Source organism: Arvicola amphibius, chromosome 1 (assembly GCF_903992535.2).
Source record: "Arvicola amphibius chromosome 1, mArvAmp1.2, whole genome shotgun sequence".
Taxonomy (NCBI): domain Eukaryota; kingdom Metazoa; phylum Chordata; class Mammalia; order Rodentia; family Cricetidae; genus Arvicola; species Arvicola amphibius.
The window spans coordinates 39,798,325-39,813,504 of NC_052047.1; the positions used below are offsets into that span (position 1 = coordinate 39,798,325).

Here is a 15,180-nt window from a genome sequence, read left to right on the forward strand (position 1 = left end):
CTCCTCAGCTGCCCAAGGAACTAGCTGGGGGCGTCTTCCTGGACACCTGGGAACCCCTCTAGAGTCAAGTCTCTGCCAACCCTAGAATGGCTCCCTTAACTAAGATATATAATTCCTTGTTCCCATATCCACCCTTCCTATATCCCAACCATCCTATTTCCCCAAGCTCTTCCCATCCTCCACTTCACACTTTTCTCTCCCCATCCCCCCTTCCCCCCATCCCACCCCACCCCCATGTTCCCATTTTTTGTCCGGCAATATTGTCTACTTCCAATATCCAGGAGGGTAACTATATGTTTTTCTTTAAGTTCACCTTCTTATATAGCTTCTCTAGGATTTTTTACGAATTATAGGTTCGATGTCCTTTATTTATGGCTAGAAACCAATTATGAGTGAATACATCCCATGTTCCTCTTTTTGGTCCTGGGTTACCTCACTCAGGATGGTGTTTTCTATTTCCCTCCATTTGCATGCAAAATTCAAGATGTCACCTTCCTGGACTTAGGGGGAGCTGGGAGGACCTTGAACTTAACATAGTGAAGGGAACCCTGATGGCTCTTTGTCTTTGGAGAGGGGTGGAGTGGGGGTATGGGTGGAAGGGAGGGGAGGGAAGGGGAAGGAGGAGGGGAGGAGATGGAAATTTTTAATAAAAAAATGAGGAAAAAAAACAAAAAAAATAAAAAAATAAATTTTCAAGCACAATTAAAAAAAAAAAAAAAAGAAAGAACAGAACTGTGGATCACTCCTGGAGTCCACAGAGTATCAGAGTACCGAGACTGCACACAATCAGGCTATTTATAAAGAGGAAAGGAGATTGGTGTAGAAATTAATGACTTCAGAGAATGGAAATCTGAATAGGAAAGGCAAATCAGATGTTTGTTTTGTTTTTTACCCCCTTTTAAAGGCAATGAAATCAATAACTATGAAATGTGTTTGGTTAGCCAGAAATAGTTACTTGGAGGCACTGGTGAAGTTTGCCACAGTGGCTTTCACTGCATTATTTAGAGATGGAATTGGAGACCTAGGGACTTGGAAAAGTTGAAAGACTGAATTGGTAGTTTCCTCTGTGCTATGTGACCTTAACTGACAACAGAGGGACTGAAAGACACCCGTTGGGTGGAATGTAAAGTAAAGGGCTTTTGTTTGTTCTTTTAATGTGTGAGGCAAGATCACATTTATATGGATTTTAGGGTAATCTGTGTAGAAAGTAATTTTAAGTAAAGCAAAATTATAATATGAAGTGCTTCTTAAACTTCACAGAACGCTGTACATCCATGGGCATACCAAGTTGGATTTCACAGTCTGGCATACTGCAATTGAAAAAGCAGCAGGGACAGATGGTAACGCATTACAAGATCAGCAGCTCTGCAAAAATGACGTCCCCATTATTGTGAACAGCTGCATAGCATTTGTTACACAGTATGGTACGTATCACAGGATGTCTGTTCAGCTCCCAGAACTTAGTGGTACCTCCATGGGAACGAACCGATGCCTTTTCCCTTTGTGAGGACACCAGGAGGACTCAGAGCACAGTTGCTGCTCAGCTGGTCCCGCTCCTCCCAGCCACCCTCATTGATACCGGGTAATCCTTTCCCACAGCTATGTTGGTCCTTCATGTCAGTGAAAAGGCTATGTAGCCCATTAAATAAAATAGCATAAAGTACATAAAATTAGTATTAAGACTGCTTTTAGTGGTAAAAATTTGAGAACAAAGCCAAGAGTAACTCACCATGCTTAAGTGTGGTTTGTAGAAATAGTAAAAACATGGAATAATATACAGAATGATGTCCTTTCTGTTAGCAAGCAAATAAATAAATAAATTAAGTAGGTGTGTGTCATTCACTGCACAATAGTAAGAGTCTATATTAAGGATGATCATTCATTTTAATGATTGGATTATTCGCTACAGATGCTTTTATGAATACTTCGTAGACAAAAATGATTTCATCTCTACCTCTTTGTCAGTTCGCATTTTAGTTTCATGTGAAAGTTTACCTGGAAAATAATATTTATCTTCATTTTTGTTTTTATATTATTATGGATCCGCAAAGACATATACAACATTCACATGTCTAAAAGATATAAAGTATTTATTCATTCATTCATTCACTTATTTGTTTATGTGACTCTGTTCAAAACCAGGGACGTGTGCAAGTCAGGCTAGTGCCCTGTTGCTCATATATTCTTTGAAATGCATATTGAATATAATGTGTTTTTGACCTTTTAACAGATAGATAAGTGACATTTATGCAAAAATAAGCCAGGTGTAGAAAGGAATAAAATGATAGTATTTCTAAAGTTGTACTAAGTTTTTATTCTCTTAGAATTACAGGTGCTTGGATGTTTTAGAAAAGAAATAAAGAGTGAGAGAAGCATAGTACACTACTGTGCTGTTGAGAAGTGTGCAGGCAGAGTGGGGAGCGCCCCTTGGATCTCACTCTGTATATGAAGCTGATGACAGGACAGGCGACAGTCTGTCGGAAATAAGCTTTCCAATAAAACGGTTTTCTTCAGAAGTTGGATTTGTAATGTTTTATATTTACTTATAAAAAGCTCTTTGGCAAGAGTGTCGTCTTAAGTATTTTATTTCAAATAAAACCCAAGTATGTTTTTTTTTATTTTCAATATTCATTGTGTTTGTGCTGTATAATATATTGAGATTATTCAAATTATCGTATGTGTGGACCTTACTATAGGGATTTCGTTGCTACCATAGTGCACAAACATGTTTCTTATCTTCCGTAGTCCTCTTTCTTTGAGAAATGGTTGTATTCGTGTACTGTGTTCATCCATGTTAACTTGGCTGCATTTCACAGGGATGTGGGGGCACATACTGTGTTAGCAAGGGCATAAGCTTACAGGGAACTTTCCCATCACATTAATTTCATAGTGGCATAGCATCTTTTTGAGCTGACTAATGACTAAACTAACACAGGTAGTCCCAGGGTAACCGATAGAATATTTCTCTGGGGAAATCACGTTTCCCCATGGTGTTTATTTGAATTTAAAATCATTAAGCACTAGATGTTTTCAACTATATCTGGTATATTATAAGAACTCTACAACTAACACAAAGTGTACCAACTTCTACTCTAAAGTAATAAAGCCAATAAATGATGGTTTGTATTTTTAGTAGAATATGGGATAAAACTGTTATGTACTAAGTACCTACATTAAGATTTGATAGGAATATAAATGCTGCACAGAGCTCAGAGTACGCAAGTGTCTGCCTAAGAATCTCTACAGTAGCAATTATTTTGAATGTCTTAGCCTTTGGATTAAAATGTGAAGGCTAGTTTTCTGTGTTCTCCATGTTAATATTTTGAACTTTACTGAGTTCAAAATGTATTATGGGTTTAATCTTTAAATTAAGTATAGTAATTAAATCTTGGAGAAAGTTATTTCAGTTTATATATACAATTATATTCAGTACTTTTAAACATTATTGTGTGTGTGTGTGTGTGTGTGTGTGTGTGTGTGTTGTTGCTACAGCATGTATATGTAGGTCAGAAGACAATTTGTAAGATTCACTTCTCTTCTGCCTGTAGGTCCTTGGGATCAAATTCAAGGTTGCAAGCTTGGGAGCCAGAAGCTGTTAAAGTTGTTTAATTACTGGGTGTTAGAAATACCCTTAGAAATGGATGTTTTCTCTAAGGCACATAGTTAAAATTACTTCCTAGAATTTACTTATTTTTGTAGTAAGTAGCCGTTTTCCAAGTTCCTTTTGAGTTTTCCAAAGTACTGTTCCTGCCAGTTAAAAGAAAAAGAGCAGGACTTAATATTTGGCTCCTTGACTTTTAGGGGCTCACAGATTTATGGCTTAAACACAAGCCCATGGGCAGATAGTTATATCTCGGGGTATAAGATTCTGTGATAGAGAGGCTCATTGTTCTACAGTGTGCATGGCAGTTTCTTCCAGCGTACAGCATATAATAGATAACTTTATGGTTGTCTGTTTAGGAAAATGTGTGTATAGTTCACTGTGCCCAGAGTGTAGCATGCAAAGAAAGGACACATGCAAGAGGCATGAGGTTAGTCCAGCTCTGGTAGATTTTTAATTATAAAATTGTGTAAGTTTTGTTTACCTGCATGAGGAAGGTTGCCTCTAGATATTTAGGCTTCTGACAAGACTAGCAGACCTATATTGTCATCATCAACATTGGAAAGACAAATTGGGCCTGCATAAGAACAGGGCCAGGGAGCTTTATAATGTAATGAGGAACCTACGACACAGATAATAGCATATGAACAGAAGGAAGAGTGATTTTTGACATATTTTAAATGAAATAAGTTACAAAGATTCTGATGTGGTATAAGGTAAGGAAAAAGTAAAGCCATCTATTGAAGTTGAGGAGATGGATTTTAAAATATGATTGGAAGGAAGCTGATGAAAGGGTAGAAAATCTATTTCTTTAGGGTTTTATCATTTCCTATAAGGTTATAAGTGGTATATGTGTCTGTCCCTGCATATATGATGGCATTTATATGTGTGGTGAATGAAATTTAAGACATAAAAGCCAGGTAAAGACAGGTATGCTATACATGGGATGATAAAGATGGATAGGTTCATGCAGGAAATTTTCTAATGTAGTAAAAGAGAATAGAATTAAGACTTGAAGAGCGAAATAGATAGAACACTGGGGAAATCATCCTAGAAGGAGAGAAAATAGGCATAAGATGATGATACCACAAAAAGCCATAAGATTAACAGAATGTTGGCAGCAGATCCTGAGGGCCTGTCAAGTGCTGCAAGTGGCTGCCATTATCCAGAAACTGAAGGACATCTAGATCATACCATTGATATGCATAATGCCAGTGCTCCAGAAGATTGCCTTGAGTGACTACAGGAATCAGGGCACATAGAAAAAGAACAGTGACTTTAGCTTGGCTTCACAAGGAGAAAGATCTGGGGAGGAAGCAAAGGATTTGTGTGTTTGTATCCCCACCACCATCATTTTTCACCCTGTTCTGCCACTAGCCACTGCCTTGACTTTTATGGGGTGCCTGATGAGAGAGTGAGTTGGGAACATGAGCAAAGGTATAGGTAGACACAACAAAAATAATAGATAAATAAGTGTTGAGAATATGAGAAATGTTCTGCAAAATTTTATACTGCTCTGTCCAAATGTAGGCAAACTTGTTTTCTGAGACTGAGAAATTTCTTCTTGAGGTAGAAATACCTTTGCAAATGATAAGATGGAGACCTACAGAGAGACCAGGGGAAGGTTTGTCGAGGCTGAGTTCCAGGTGGTTTATTCACTGGGTTTCAATTGAGGGGTGGGAGGTTTTTAACCTCATGTCTGATAACGTATTTTGTTCATGATCTCCACGGAAGAATCTGTTCTTTTCCTAATATATCAAAATAGGTTATGAGTTAAGATACTTCTCATAACTTTCTACATGTTTATCACAGGGTTAGGATGCAAGAACATTTATCAAAAGAATGGTGATCCTTCGCACATAAGTGAACTCCTGGAGAGTTTCAAAAAGGATGCAAGAAGTGTTAAGTTGCGAGCTGGAAAGCATCAACTTGAAGATGTGACGAGCGTGCTGAAGAATTTCCTGTCTGACATTGATGATGCACTTCTCACGAAGGAGCTCTATCCCTACTGGGTCTCTGCATTAGGTAATGCCCTTGGGTCAGGACATCGTGCCTGCCTTCTGATTTAATAATTAGGGCTTTCTTTTAAGTCTTCGATCATCTAAAAACTACTAAACAGCATTTGATTCTCTTGTCCTTTACCCTACCTCTTGTTAGTATAACTGACAATGTTTTTGTTCATTTTCTACGGGTTCCACATACTGAGGTAAAGTTATGTTGTACTATATAGAAACTAAAGGGATGAATCTATTAATAGACCAATGGTTAATAAATTCTTTCTTAGGTCATGCTACTTTTACTAAAAATTGTTTTGTACACATCAATTAAATTGTCTCCTTTGGTGAACAGTACAACAATAAGAACATTTTAATAGTTTTACCTTTTTCTGTTTTATAGGTTTTATTCCATACTTGTAAGAAATATAAGTATATCCCAGTACTCTGCGAATCTTTGTGAGTTTGAGGCTAGTCTACAAATACAGTTTCAGAAATGCTAGGGCTACAGAGAAACCCTATCTGGAATAACAAGCAAACAACAACAACCAAAAAAAACCACAAAGAATTTTTATAGTAGCATACCAATTATTTATAAAATACATGACTATTCTAAGAATACTGTTACATTTTCTGAATTATTGTTTATAGTTAATTTTTAAATTTTTCTTGTTTTTATTTACTTATATAATACAATCAATCTATTGCCCCATAATTGTTAAGTTAAAATACTGCATTTTGCGTATTCAGTATAGTGGAGACTGTGACACAAAATTGTATCAGTTGTATCAATGTGCATTCTACTTTAATTTCAGTATCAGGATCATCTAAAGTTTCTATATTATGTTACCACATAATCAGCAGGAGCTGGCATGATAGTCAACTTGGACTTAGGTTCTGCCCCAAGAATTGCAATCCCAAGATTGTGTTCATAATTGAATGATTTACACAATGTATTTTGATCATATTCTTTTCTTTCTCTCACCTCCTCCCAGATCCTCTCTACATCTTCACCCATCCAACTTCATATATTCTCTATTTAGCTCTTTCTCTGTCTCAGTGAGAACATCAGCAACAGAATTGTGCATTGTGATAGCATGCATAAAAGACTTGCACAGGTTCAAACCAGACAAATTCCCAGCATTGAGACAGGGTTGTACAGATAATGTCCCACTCCTAACCAAGAACTGTTTGGAATTGATACCTTTTGGGAAAGGGACAGGAAAATTGACTTTCTCCTATAGTATCATTGGCTACATCAAGCAAACTCCAGGGCAGGGTGCATTCCTAGGAGTAGATGCCAACACAAAATGGGTTCCATATAGTTGTTTTTTATATTTTTTTTGTGTGTGTGTTTATATGTGTGTGACTTTGTTTGGTAAATTGCCCCAATTCTGAGTTAAACTGGTCATTGTATACCCCTGCCCTGTGTGTGTGTATGTGTGTGTGGGGTGTGGATATGTGATGTATGCATACTTATGCACATGTGTGTGGGGAGATATGCATACCGTAAGTTGGTGTCAGGTCACTTTCCCAATCACTTCTCACCTTATTGTTTTGACTCTGGCTGAACTTGAAGCTTTCTAGTTGACAGTATTGGCTACCTTAAAAGCTCAATCAATCTTGTGTCTCTGGCTGCCCACACTAGCATCACGGGAACACATACCATGCCTGACTATTATACATGAGTGCTGACAATCTAAGCTCAGGTATTCATGCCTGCACAGCTGGCATTCTACCCACAAAGACATCTCTTCTGCCCACTCACCATATTTTTATATGACCTGGAATCTTTCCCAAATTTTGTCTTCTAATTACTTTATTTTGTAAATATCTGTTTATAAAGTGCATGAAATGTCTTCTGGTAGAATTATTGCTTGATCTAAGTGTTATATTGTTAATTAGATTTTATTGAATAAATGTGATTGCTTCTAAAGCCATAAATTAGATGACATGCAGGGGAATGTTTGGATTATCCTGGGATAGCAAATAATTCTAAATTTATTGGTGATTTGGATATTTTCCCTTCTTGCTTTTCTGGCGTCATCTTTGGGCACCACATTTCTTTTGATAGATTTCACGTGTGGCTTAAATGAGCACAAGAGACAACTTTTGTGATTTTGAATAGGAATGTACTTGGGAAATGTGTCAGAGTTCCTGCCTCCCTCGGGGATCTTACAGAACATTTCAAGTGACTGTAGACATTTAAAGAATCTTTGGAATGTCCCTGCCTCTTGAGTAATAGCAGGAAATGGAAACACCTTGTTTCCAAAAGTCACTGGGGATTGTACCAGGAGAGTAGTTGCAAAATCAGCAGAAGCTGTTGCTCTGAAGAGTGGTTGGTACTTCCCATGTCAGCTAATACTAGTTTGAATTGAACTGCCAATATAATCCACCTGAATTCTACAATGGGAAACGTTCCCAGTTCTCAGTTACTTCAGAGATTTGTCTTCTACAGTTAAGAGAGGGCAATCCTTTCTCATTTGTCTTTTGATGGACCAGTTAATTTCTTTTCATGACAAAGGCACAAGGCCCATTATCTCTGATATCTGAGTTTTGGTATTAAGACCTGAACATCATCTCTTTCCTCATTGTCCCTTTTCTTTCCCTGAGATTTGGAGGCTGCCTGGCTGGTAACAGGCCCCTTATGTAGATCAAACAAATAGTGGAGTTCACGTTAGATCTGTCCCACCGTCTCAATGGGTAAACGCACTCCTCACGGTCCTGACTTCCTTGCTCATGATCTCCCTCCTTTTGCTCCTCATCGGGACCTTGGGAGCTCAGTCCGGTGCTCCTATGTGGGGCTCTGTCATTTTCTCCATCCAATGCCAGGTGAAGGTTCTATGGTGATATGCAAGATATTCATGAGTATGGCAATAGGATCTGGACATTTCTGGCACCCTCTCAGCTGCCCAAGGACCTAGCTGGGGGCATCCTCTGGACACCTGGAAGCCCCTCTAGAGTCAAGTCTCTGCCAACCCTAGAATGGCTCCCTTAACTAAGATATATAATTCCTTGTTCCCATATCCACCCTTCCTATATCCCAACCATCCTATTTCCCCAAGCTCTTCCCATCCTCCACTTCACACTTTTCTCGCCCCATCCCTCCTCCCCCCATCCCACCCCACCCCTATGTTCCCATTTTTTGTCCGGCAATCTTGTCTACTTCCAGTATCCAGGAGGATAACTATATGTTTTTCTTTGCGTTCACCTTCTTATATAGCTTCTCTAGGATTTTTACGAATTATAGGCTCGATGTCCTTTATTTATGGCTAGAACCCAATTATGAGTGAGTACATCCCATGTTCATCTTTTTGGTCCTGGGTTACCTCACTCAGGATGGTGTTTTCTTTTTCCCTCCATTTGCATGCAAAATTCAAGATGTCATTGTTTTTTACCGCCGAGTAGTACTCTAATATGTATATATTCCACACTTTCTTCATCCATTCTTCCACTGAAGGGCATCTAGGTTGTTTCCAGGTTCTGGCTATTACAAATAATGCTGCTATAAACATAGTTGAACAGATGCTTTTGTAATATGATTGGGCATCTCTTGGGTAAATTCCCAAGAGTGGGATTGCTGGGTCCTGGGGTAGGTGGATCCCAAATTTCCTGAGAAACCTCCACACTGCTTTCCAAAGCGGTGCACAAGTTTGCATTCCCACCAGCAATGGATGAGTGTACCCCTTACTCCACATCCTCTCCAGCAAAGGCTATCATTGGTGTTTTTGATTTTAGCCATTCTGACAGGTGTAAGATGGTATCTCAGCGTTGTTTTGATTTGCATTTCCCTGATTGCTAAGGAGGTTGAGCATGCCCTTAAGTGTCTTTTGGCCATTCGAACTTCTTCTGTTGAGAATTCTCTGTTCAGTTCAGTGCCCCATTTTTTAACTGGGTTCATTAGCATTTTGGAATGGAACTGATGGAACAGGGGACCAAACCGGGCTCTCTGAATGTGGCTGACGGTGGAGGAGGACTGAGAAACCAAGGACAACGGCAATGAATGTGAACTCTACAGCATGGACGGGCTCACTGTGAGCCTTAACCTTCACCTGGCAATGGATGGAGATAGAGACAGAGCCCCACATTGGAGCACCGGACTGAGCTCCCAAAGTTCTGATGAGGAGCAGAAGGAGAGAGATCATGAGAAAGAAAGTCAGAACCATGAGGGATGCGTTCACCCACTGAGACGGCAGGACAGAATTAATGGGAGACCACCAAGTCCACTTGGAATGGGACTGATGGAACATGCGACCAAATCGGACTCTCTGAGGGTGGCTGATGGTGGAGGCTGACCGAGGAGCCAAGGACAATGGCGATGGGCTTGGTCTCTACGACATGTACGGGCTCTGTGTGAGCCTTGTCAGTTTGGTTGCTCACCTTCCTGGACCTGGAGGGAGTTGGGAGGACCTTGGACTCAACATAGTGTAGAGAACCCTGATGGCTCTTTGGCCTGGAGGGAGTGGGGGTATGGGTGGAGGGGAGGGGAGGGAAGGGGGAGGAGGAGGGAAGGAGATGGCAATTTTTAATAAAAAATAAATAAACTGGAAACAAAAAAAATAGTGGAGTTCATAGTTCTGCGATGTCTTGTAGCTTTGGAAAGATATTTAGGGTTTCATAAAAAAAGGGGTCAGAAATACCATTTTCAAATGCAATTGATGAAATCTCTCTATAGTCAGATATAATATACCTTTGACTTAGCTTTTCAATGTATAATGAACTTTGAATAATTTGTTAACTGTACTCCTGTTAAGATGTAAAAGTCCATAAAATAGGCTCTTTAAAAGGAAAATATAAAAATCCTCTTGCCGTCCCATTTTGAAAGTGCTTAATTTTAAATTGCACATTTTAAAAACTATAACTGTGTGATGTGTAGTTTCCTTTTTTAGAATTAAAGACAATTGTGTTAAAAGTTTGAATGTTTATATGCTTATAACTATTATTTAAAAATAATATCGAGTGGGCTGGAGAGATGGCTCAGGGGTTAAGAGCACTGACTGCTCTTCCAGAGGACCTGGGTTCAATTCCCAGCACCCACATGGCAGTTCACAACTTTCTGTAATTCCAGTTCCAGGGGACTTGACACCCATTGTCGAATAACAATGCACATAAAGAAAAAAAAAGAATCTTCTCTATTTGGGCTGGAGCGATGGCTCAGTGGTTAAGAGCACTGCCTGCTCTTCCAAAGGTCCTGAGTTCAATTCCCAGCAACCACATGGTGGCTCACAACCATCTTTAAAGAGATCTGGCCTGCAGGCATACATGCAGACAGAATACTGAGAATACTGTATACATAATAAATAAATCTTTTTAAAAAATAATAATATTGAGAGGTAAATTTGTGGTAGAAATGACTAGTTTAAATGTAAAGAATTTTCTTCCTAGATACACAAGATGAACAAGAAAGAACTGAAAAATACAGAGCATTCATACGAACTCTTCCAGGGGTCAACAGAGCAACGCTGGCAGCTATAATTGAACATCTTTACAGGTTAGTGGACTCCTGAAACTTCTAAGCATCTTAAAGCAAAACCACAGTCAATATGTCATTGTCTTTGAAACTTAAAGTTGTATAGCTGAATTTCCTTGTCTTACATGAAGACTTACAAATCTTAAAAACCATTACTTTACCCTATGTTTTGTAATTAAGGTAATCAGTAAGAAATGGTTGGTTAGATACGGTTACCACCTCCGTTCCCACATGCTGTTAATGAGCAGGACATTTAAAACTTTTTCGAGTACAAAGTTGGAGTAGATAATGTGTTGTTTTTATTGGTCAATAAATAAAGCTGTTTAGGCCAGTGGTTTAGCAGAATAAAACTAGGCAGAACCACTAAACTGAATGCTGAGAGAAAGAAGGTAGAGTCAGTGAGATGCCATGTAGCCTCCTCAGGAGGAGACAGACACAGGAATCTTATGGAGTCTGGGTGGCTGGGAAACAAAGGAGCTGCCTCCGATAACAGGCAGGAGGTCATGAAATACTTTGTAAGTCATGGGAGCTGTTTGGATTTTATAAGAAATGACTGATATAATCTGGTTTAGCATAGTATCTCCTGTAAAGGGAATACTTGCGAAGAGACAGGAAAGCCTAATAAGGAAACATTTCCTTGGGCTCTGATGAGAAGGTCAGAGTAAGACTTTGAGAAAACTGGTTATGACATAATGGGGAACAGCATCACAATACCAAGAAGTAAAGAAAGAAATGTTTAGTGTGCACAGTTATTCCAGAAATTAATCAGAGAAAATAAATATATTGACAACTAAAGAGGATCATAGAAGGATGATATTACCGAAAGAGGCTCAAGAAAGCCAGGAATTGGGCGAGGTCATCAAAAGTGCGAGTCACCTTGGATGCAGTCAGATTGATAAAGATTCTAATTCAGTAGCTGCCCTGGATAACAGCTCACTTCTGCCACCAGTAGCAGCCACTTAGTTCCACTCACCACGTATTCATTATGCACTACAGAGTAATTAAAGCAAGAGTCTCCTACTGAGATTCTGAGATCCGAGGCACACAGATAGACACAGAGATCCGTTTTCTAGATGTTTACAGTGTCATGTGATAAAAGTGTAGAAGTGGTCTGGACTAGCGCTTGGAATTGATAACTCTTCCATTATTAAATTCCAGATCCTTTTCATATTGTAAATCATCTATGATGATTGCAGTTTCTTTATCCAATCTCTACTATGTAATTTTGGATTTACATTATGGATTTCTGACATTTTCATATATATTACTACCATGTTTACTCCTTTTTGCATGTATCTACTAGAGTCAAATATATATATATATATATAAGCACCTCGCTCAGTCAGGAATAGTTTGCTCTTTCTTGGTGTGTGTGTATGTGTTTCCAATGTAATTAAGTTGAGAGTCATGTAGCTGCTCTATATTCAGTTAGTGAAAACTCAATAAGGTCATGAACATGAACAGGCTCTTGTATATCTCCTTGACATTCTTATCCTTGGAACTCTCCCTTGTGGAGGTGATTGCTGTTGTGAAGCACTGTTAACTTATATCAGTGAATATTTATAGTGCTCTTTGCAATACCCAAAGGTAGTAGCTTACTGTTTAGAAGAGTTAATTTACTTGTCAATATCTATTTATTTTAGAAAGGCTGGGGGTGGCGCTAAGAGTAAGCTCGGCAATTAAGATCACTTACTGATCATTCAGGGGATTCAGCTTCCATTACTAGCACACATAGTATATGGCAGATCAAAATGATATGTAATTCCAATGCCTGGAGATTCAATGCTTCTTCAACTCTGTGGGCATATTCATAAATAATAAGCAAAGACATTCTTGGTAGTTTTTAAAGATAAGGATGGCTGTATTTTTTAATTATGCTTTTGCTTGTGGAGATGCAATGATATCCTGTTTTGAACTGGATGAACACCTGTTGGGAAAGGACGAGGAAGTTGTAAAAACCATTTGGATTTTATTCTGTTAAAGAGAAAGTAGTTGTCCCATCAAGTCTAGTTTAGCATTGCAGCCGCTCTGATGGGATTCACTGGTTAATGATAAATGACAACCAGGAAACAGTTTCTTTAGCTCTGATAAGAAGCTAAAGCATGTATGTACCTGACTGATGGTACATTTTGTGGCAAGTGTAGCCTTTGCCTGTAAACTGACATCCCTCATTACAAGTCCAGCAAGTCCCTGTGGAGCCTGCATTATCTTGACTTCTTGCCCCTGTGCTTCTTTCAGGTTTGGTTGCAACTACATCATTTCTAGCTAGGACTTTACTCATTTTTGTGCTCTGGGCTGAGCTGTTCTTTGGTTGCCACTGTATATATATAGTCAGTCTCTGAGCACTTGGGGGGTGGAGGGGGTGAAAAAAGTGGGGATTTAAAGCCTCCTTTTAACAGTAAGTTTGCTTCTGTTCTTAAGTAGACTGTAAGTGTCTTTAAATCCCCACTGAACCTTTTATTTTGAAGAGCTTCATACAGTGTGTGTGTGTGTGTGTGTGTGTGTTAAAATGATAGCTGAGGATTTTACCTTGTATTTCAATGAAATTCTTGAACACAAGTATGTCATAATGAGATATACTTTCCCATAACAGGGTTCAGAAATGCTCAGAAATCAATCACATGAATGCCCATAACTTGGCATTGGTCTTTTCATCATGCTTATTTCAAACTAAGGGACAAACTAGCGAAGAAGTCAATGTAATTGAAGATCTAATTAATAATTACGTTGAAATATTTGAGGTAAGAATTCTAAGCCCTCTCCTTATTACAATGGATTAGGCATCACGGCTTGCAGAACACGTTCCTTTTTGCAGGATGTTATTCAGGTCCTTATGAATATTTAAAAATAGAGACCATGAAGGATAGTTTGCTTTGAAGGTCTTAGATATAATTGGATTTAAAACAGTAACCATTTATTTAAAATGTAGCAGCTTTTAAATATTTTCACCATCTGCTGTCTGTTGGACAGCCTACTATTTACAGGGCCTGTGTATGTTTTCTCCTCACTGTGTATATGCATTAAGTGTGTCTACTGAGAGGTGTGAAGTTAGGAGTTTAACAAATTCAGTGATCAACAAAAGCCTGTTAAATGTTGCTATTGAAATCACTCTGAGTGTTTTTTAAACTCTACTCCAATTGGAGGAGAATTATGAAGCATTATCTTACGGCTTGTACTGAGTCCTCACATGAATTTACTTCACTTTCAGTGGCGGGTCTCTGAAGTGAGCATCTTTATGTTTTTTAGTAAACTATTAGAATAGGAATGTTTTTACTGTTTAAGGAAGATAAAATATGGGAAATAAGGCCAGGCTTTAGTAATTCTGGGAAAAGTCCTTTTCAATGTGTATAACTCTTATATCCCCTCTTTGATCTAGAGTCTTTCAGAGCTTGCTCAAATGATACTTTCTCCTGTTCTGTGGGTACAGATGTTCCAGATGAAACCAGATGAGTCAGTGCGACCATTTAATAATTTTGAGAATTTTTACTATTATTATTTAATTTATTTATTTTTATCTCACATATTACATTCCAACCATGGTTTTCCCTTTATCCTCACCTCCCAGTCCCTCTTCTCCTCCAGACACCCCCAGCTCCATTTTCTCAGAAAATAGCAGGCTTCCCATGGATATCAACCAAACATGGAGTAACAAGTTATAATAAGACTAGGCACATACCCTCATATCAATGCTGGATGAGGCGACCCAGTAAAACAAAAAGGGTCCCAAGTAGAGGCAAAAGCATCAGAGACATCCTCATTCCCACTACTGGGAGTCCCACAAGAAAAGATTACACAACCTTAACATATATGCAGAGGACCTAGGGGAGTCCCATACAGGCTCCCTGATTGTAGCTTCAGTCTTTGTGAGGCCCTACTAACCCTGGATAGTTGATTCTTTGAGCCATATTCTTGTGGTGTCCTTGACCCCTCTGGCTCCTATAATTCGTCCTCCCCCTCTTCTGCAGGATGCCACCCACCAAGTTCTGTCTAATGTTTGAGTGTGGTTCTCTGCATCTGCCCCATCAGTTATTGGATGAAGCCTTTCTAATGATGATTATGCAAGGTTCCCATGTATGAATGTAGCAGAATATCATTAGGAAACATTTCATTAATTA

General features: G+C 38.8%; 1 protein-coding gene across 1 annotated transcript in view; it reads left to right on the top strand.

Moving 5' to 3' along the window:
* The window catches only part of Arap2 (ArfGAP with RhoGAP domain, ankyrin repeat and PH domain 2), a 173,889-nt gene that overhangs the window by 111,889 nt on the left and 46,820 nt on the right, over positions 1–15,180 (top strand). Inside the window, exons 21-24 of the mRNA XM_038328559.1 lie at positions 1,261–1,424; positions 5,414–5,626; positions 10,981–11,086; positions 13,659–13,806. Of these exons, the coding sequence (XP_038184487.1) occupies positions 1,261–1,424; positions 5,414–5,626; positions 10,981–11,086; positions 13,659–13,806 (631 nt within the window). The remainder of the gene's footprint in view (positions 1–1,260; positions 1,425–5,413; positions 5,627–10,980; positions 11,087–13,658; positions 13,807–15,180) is intronic.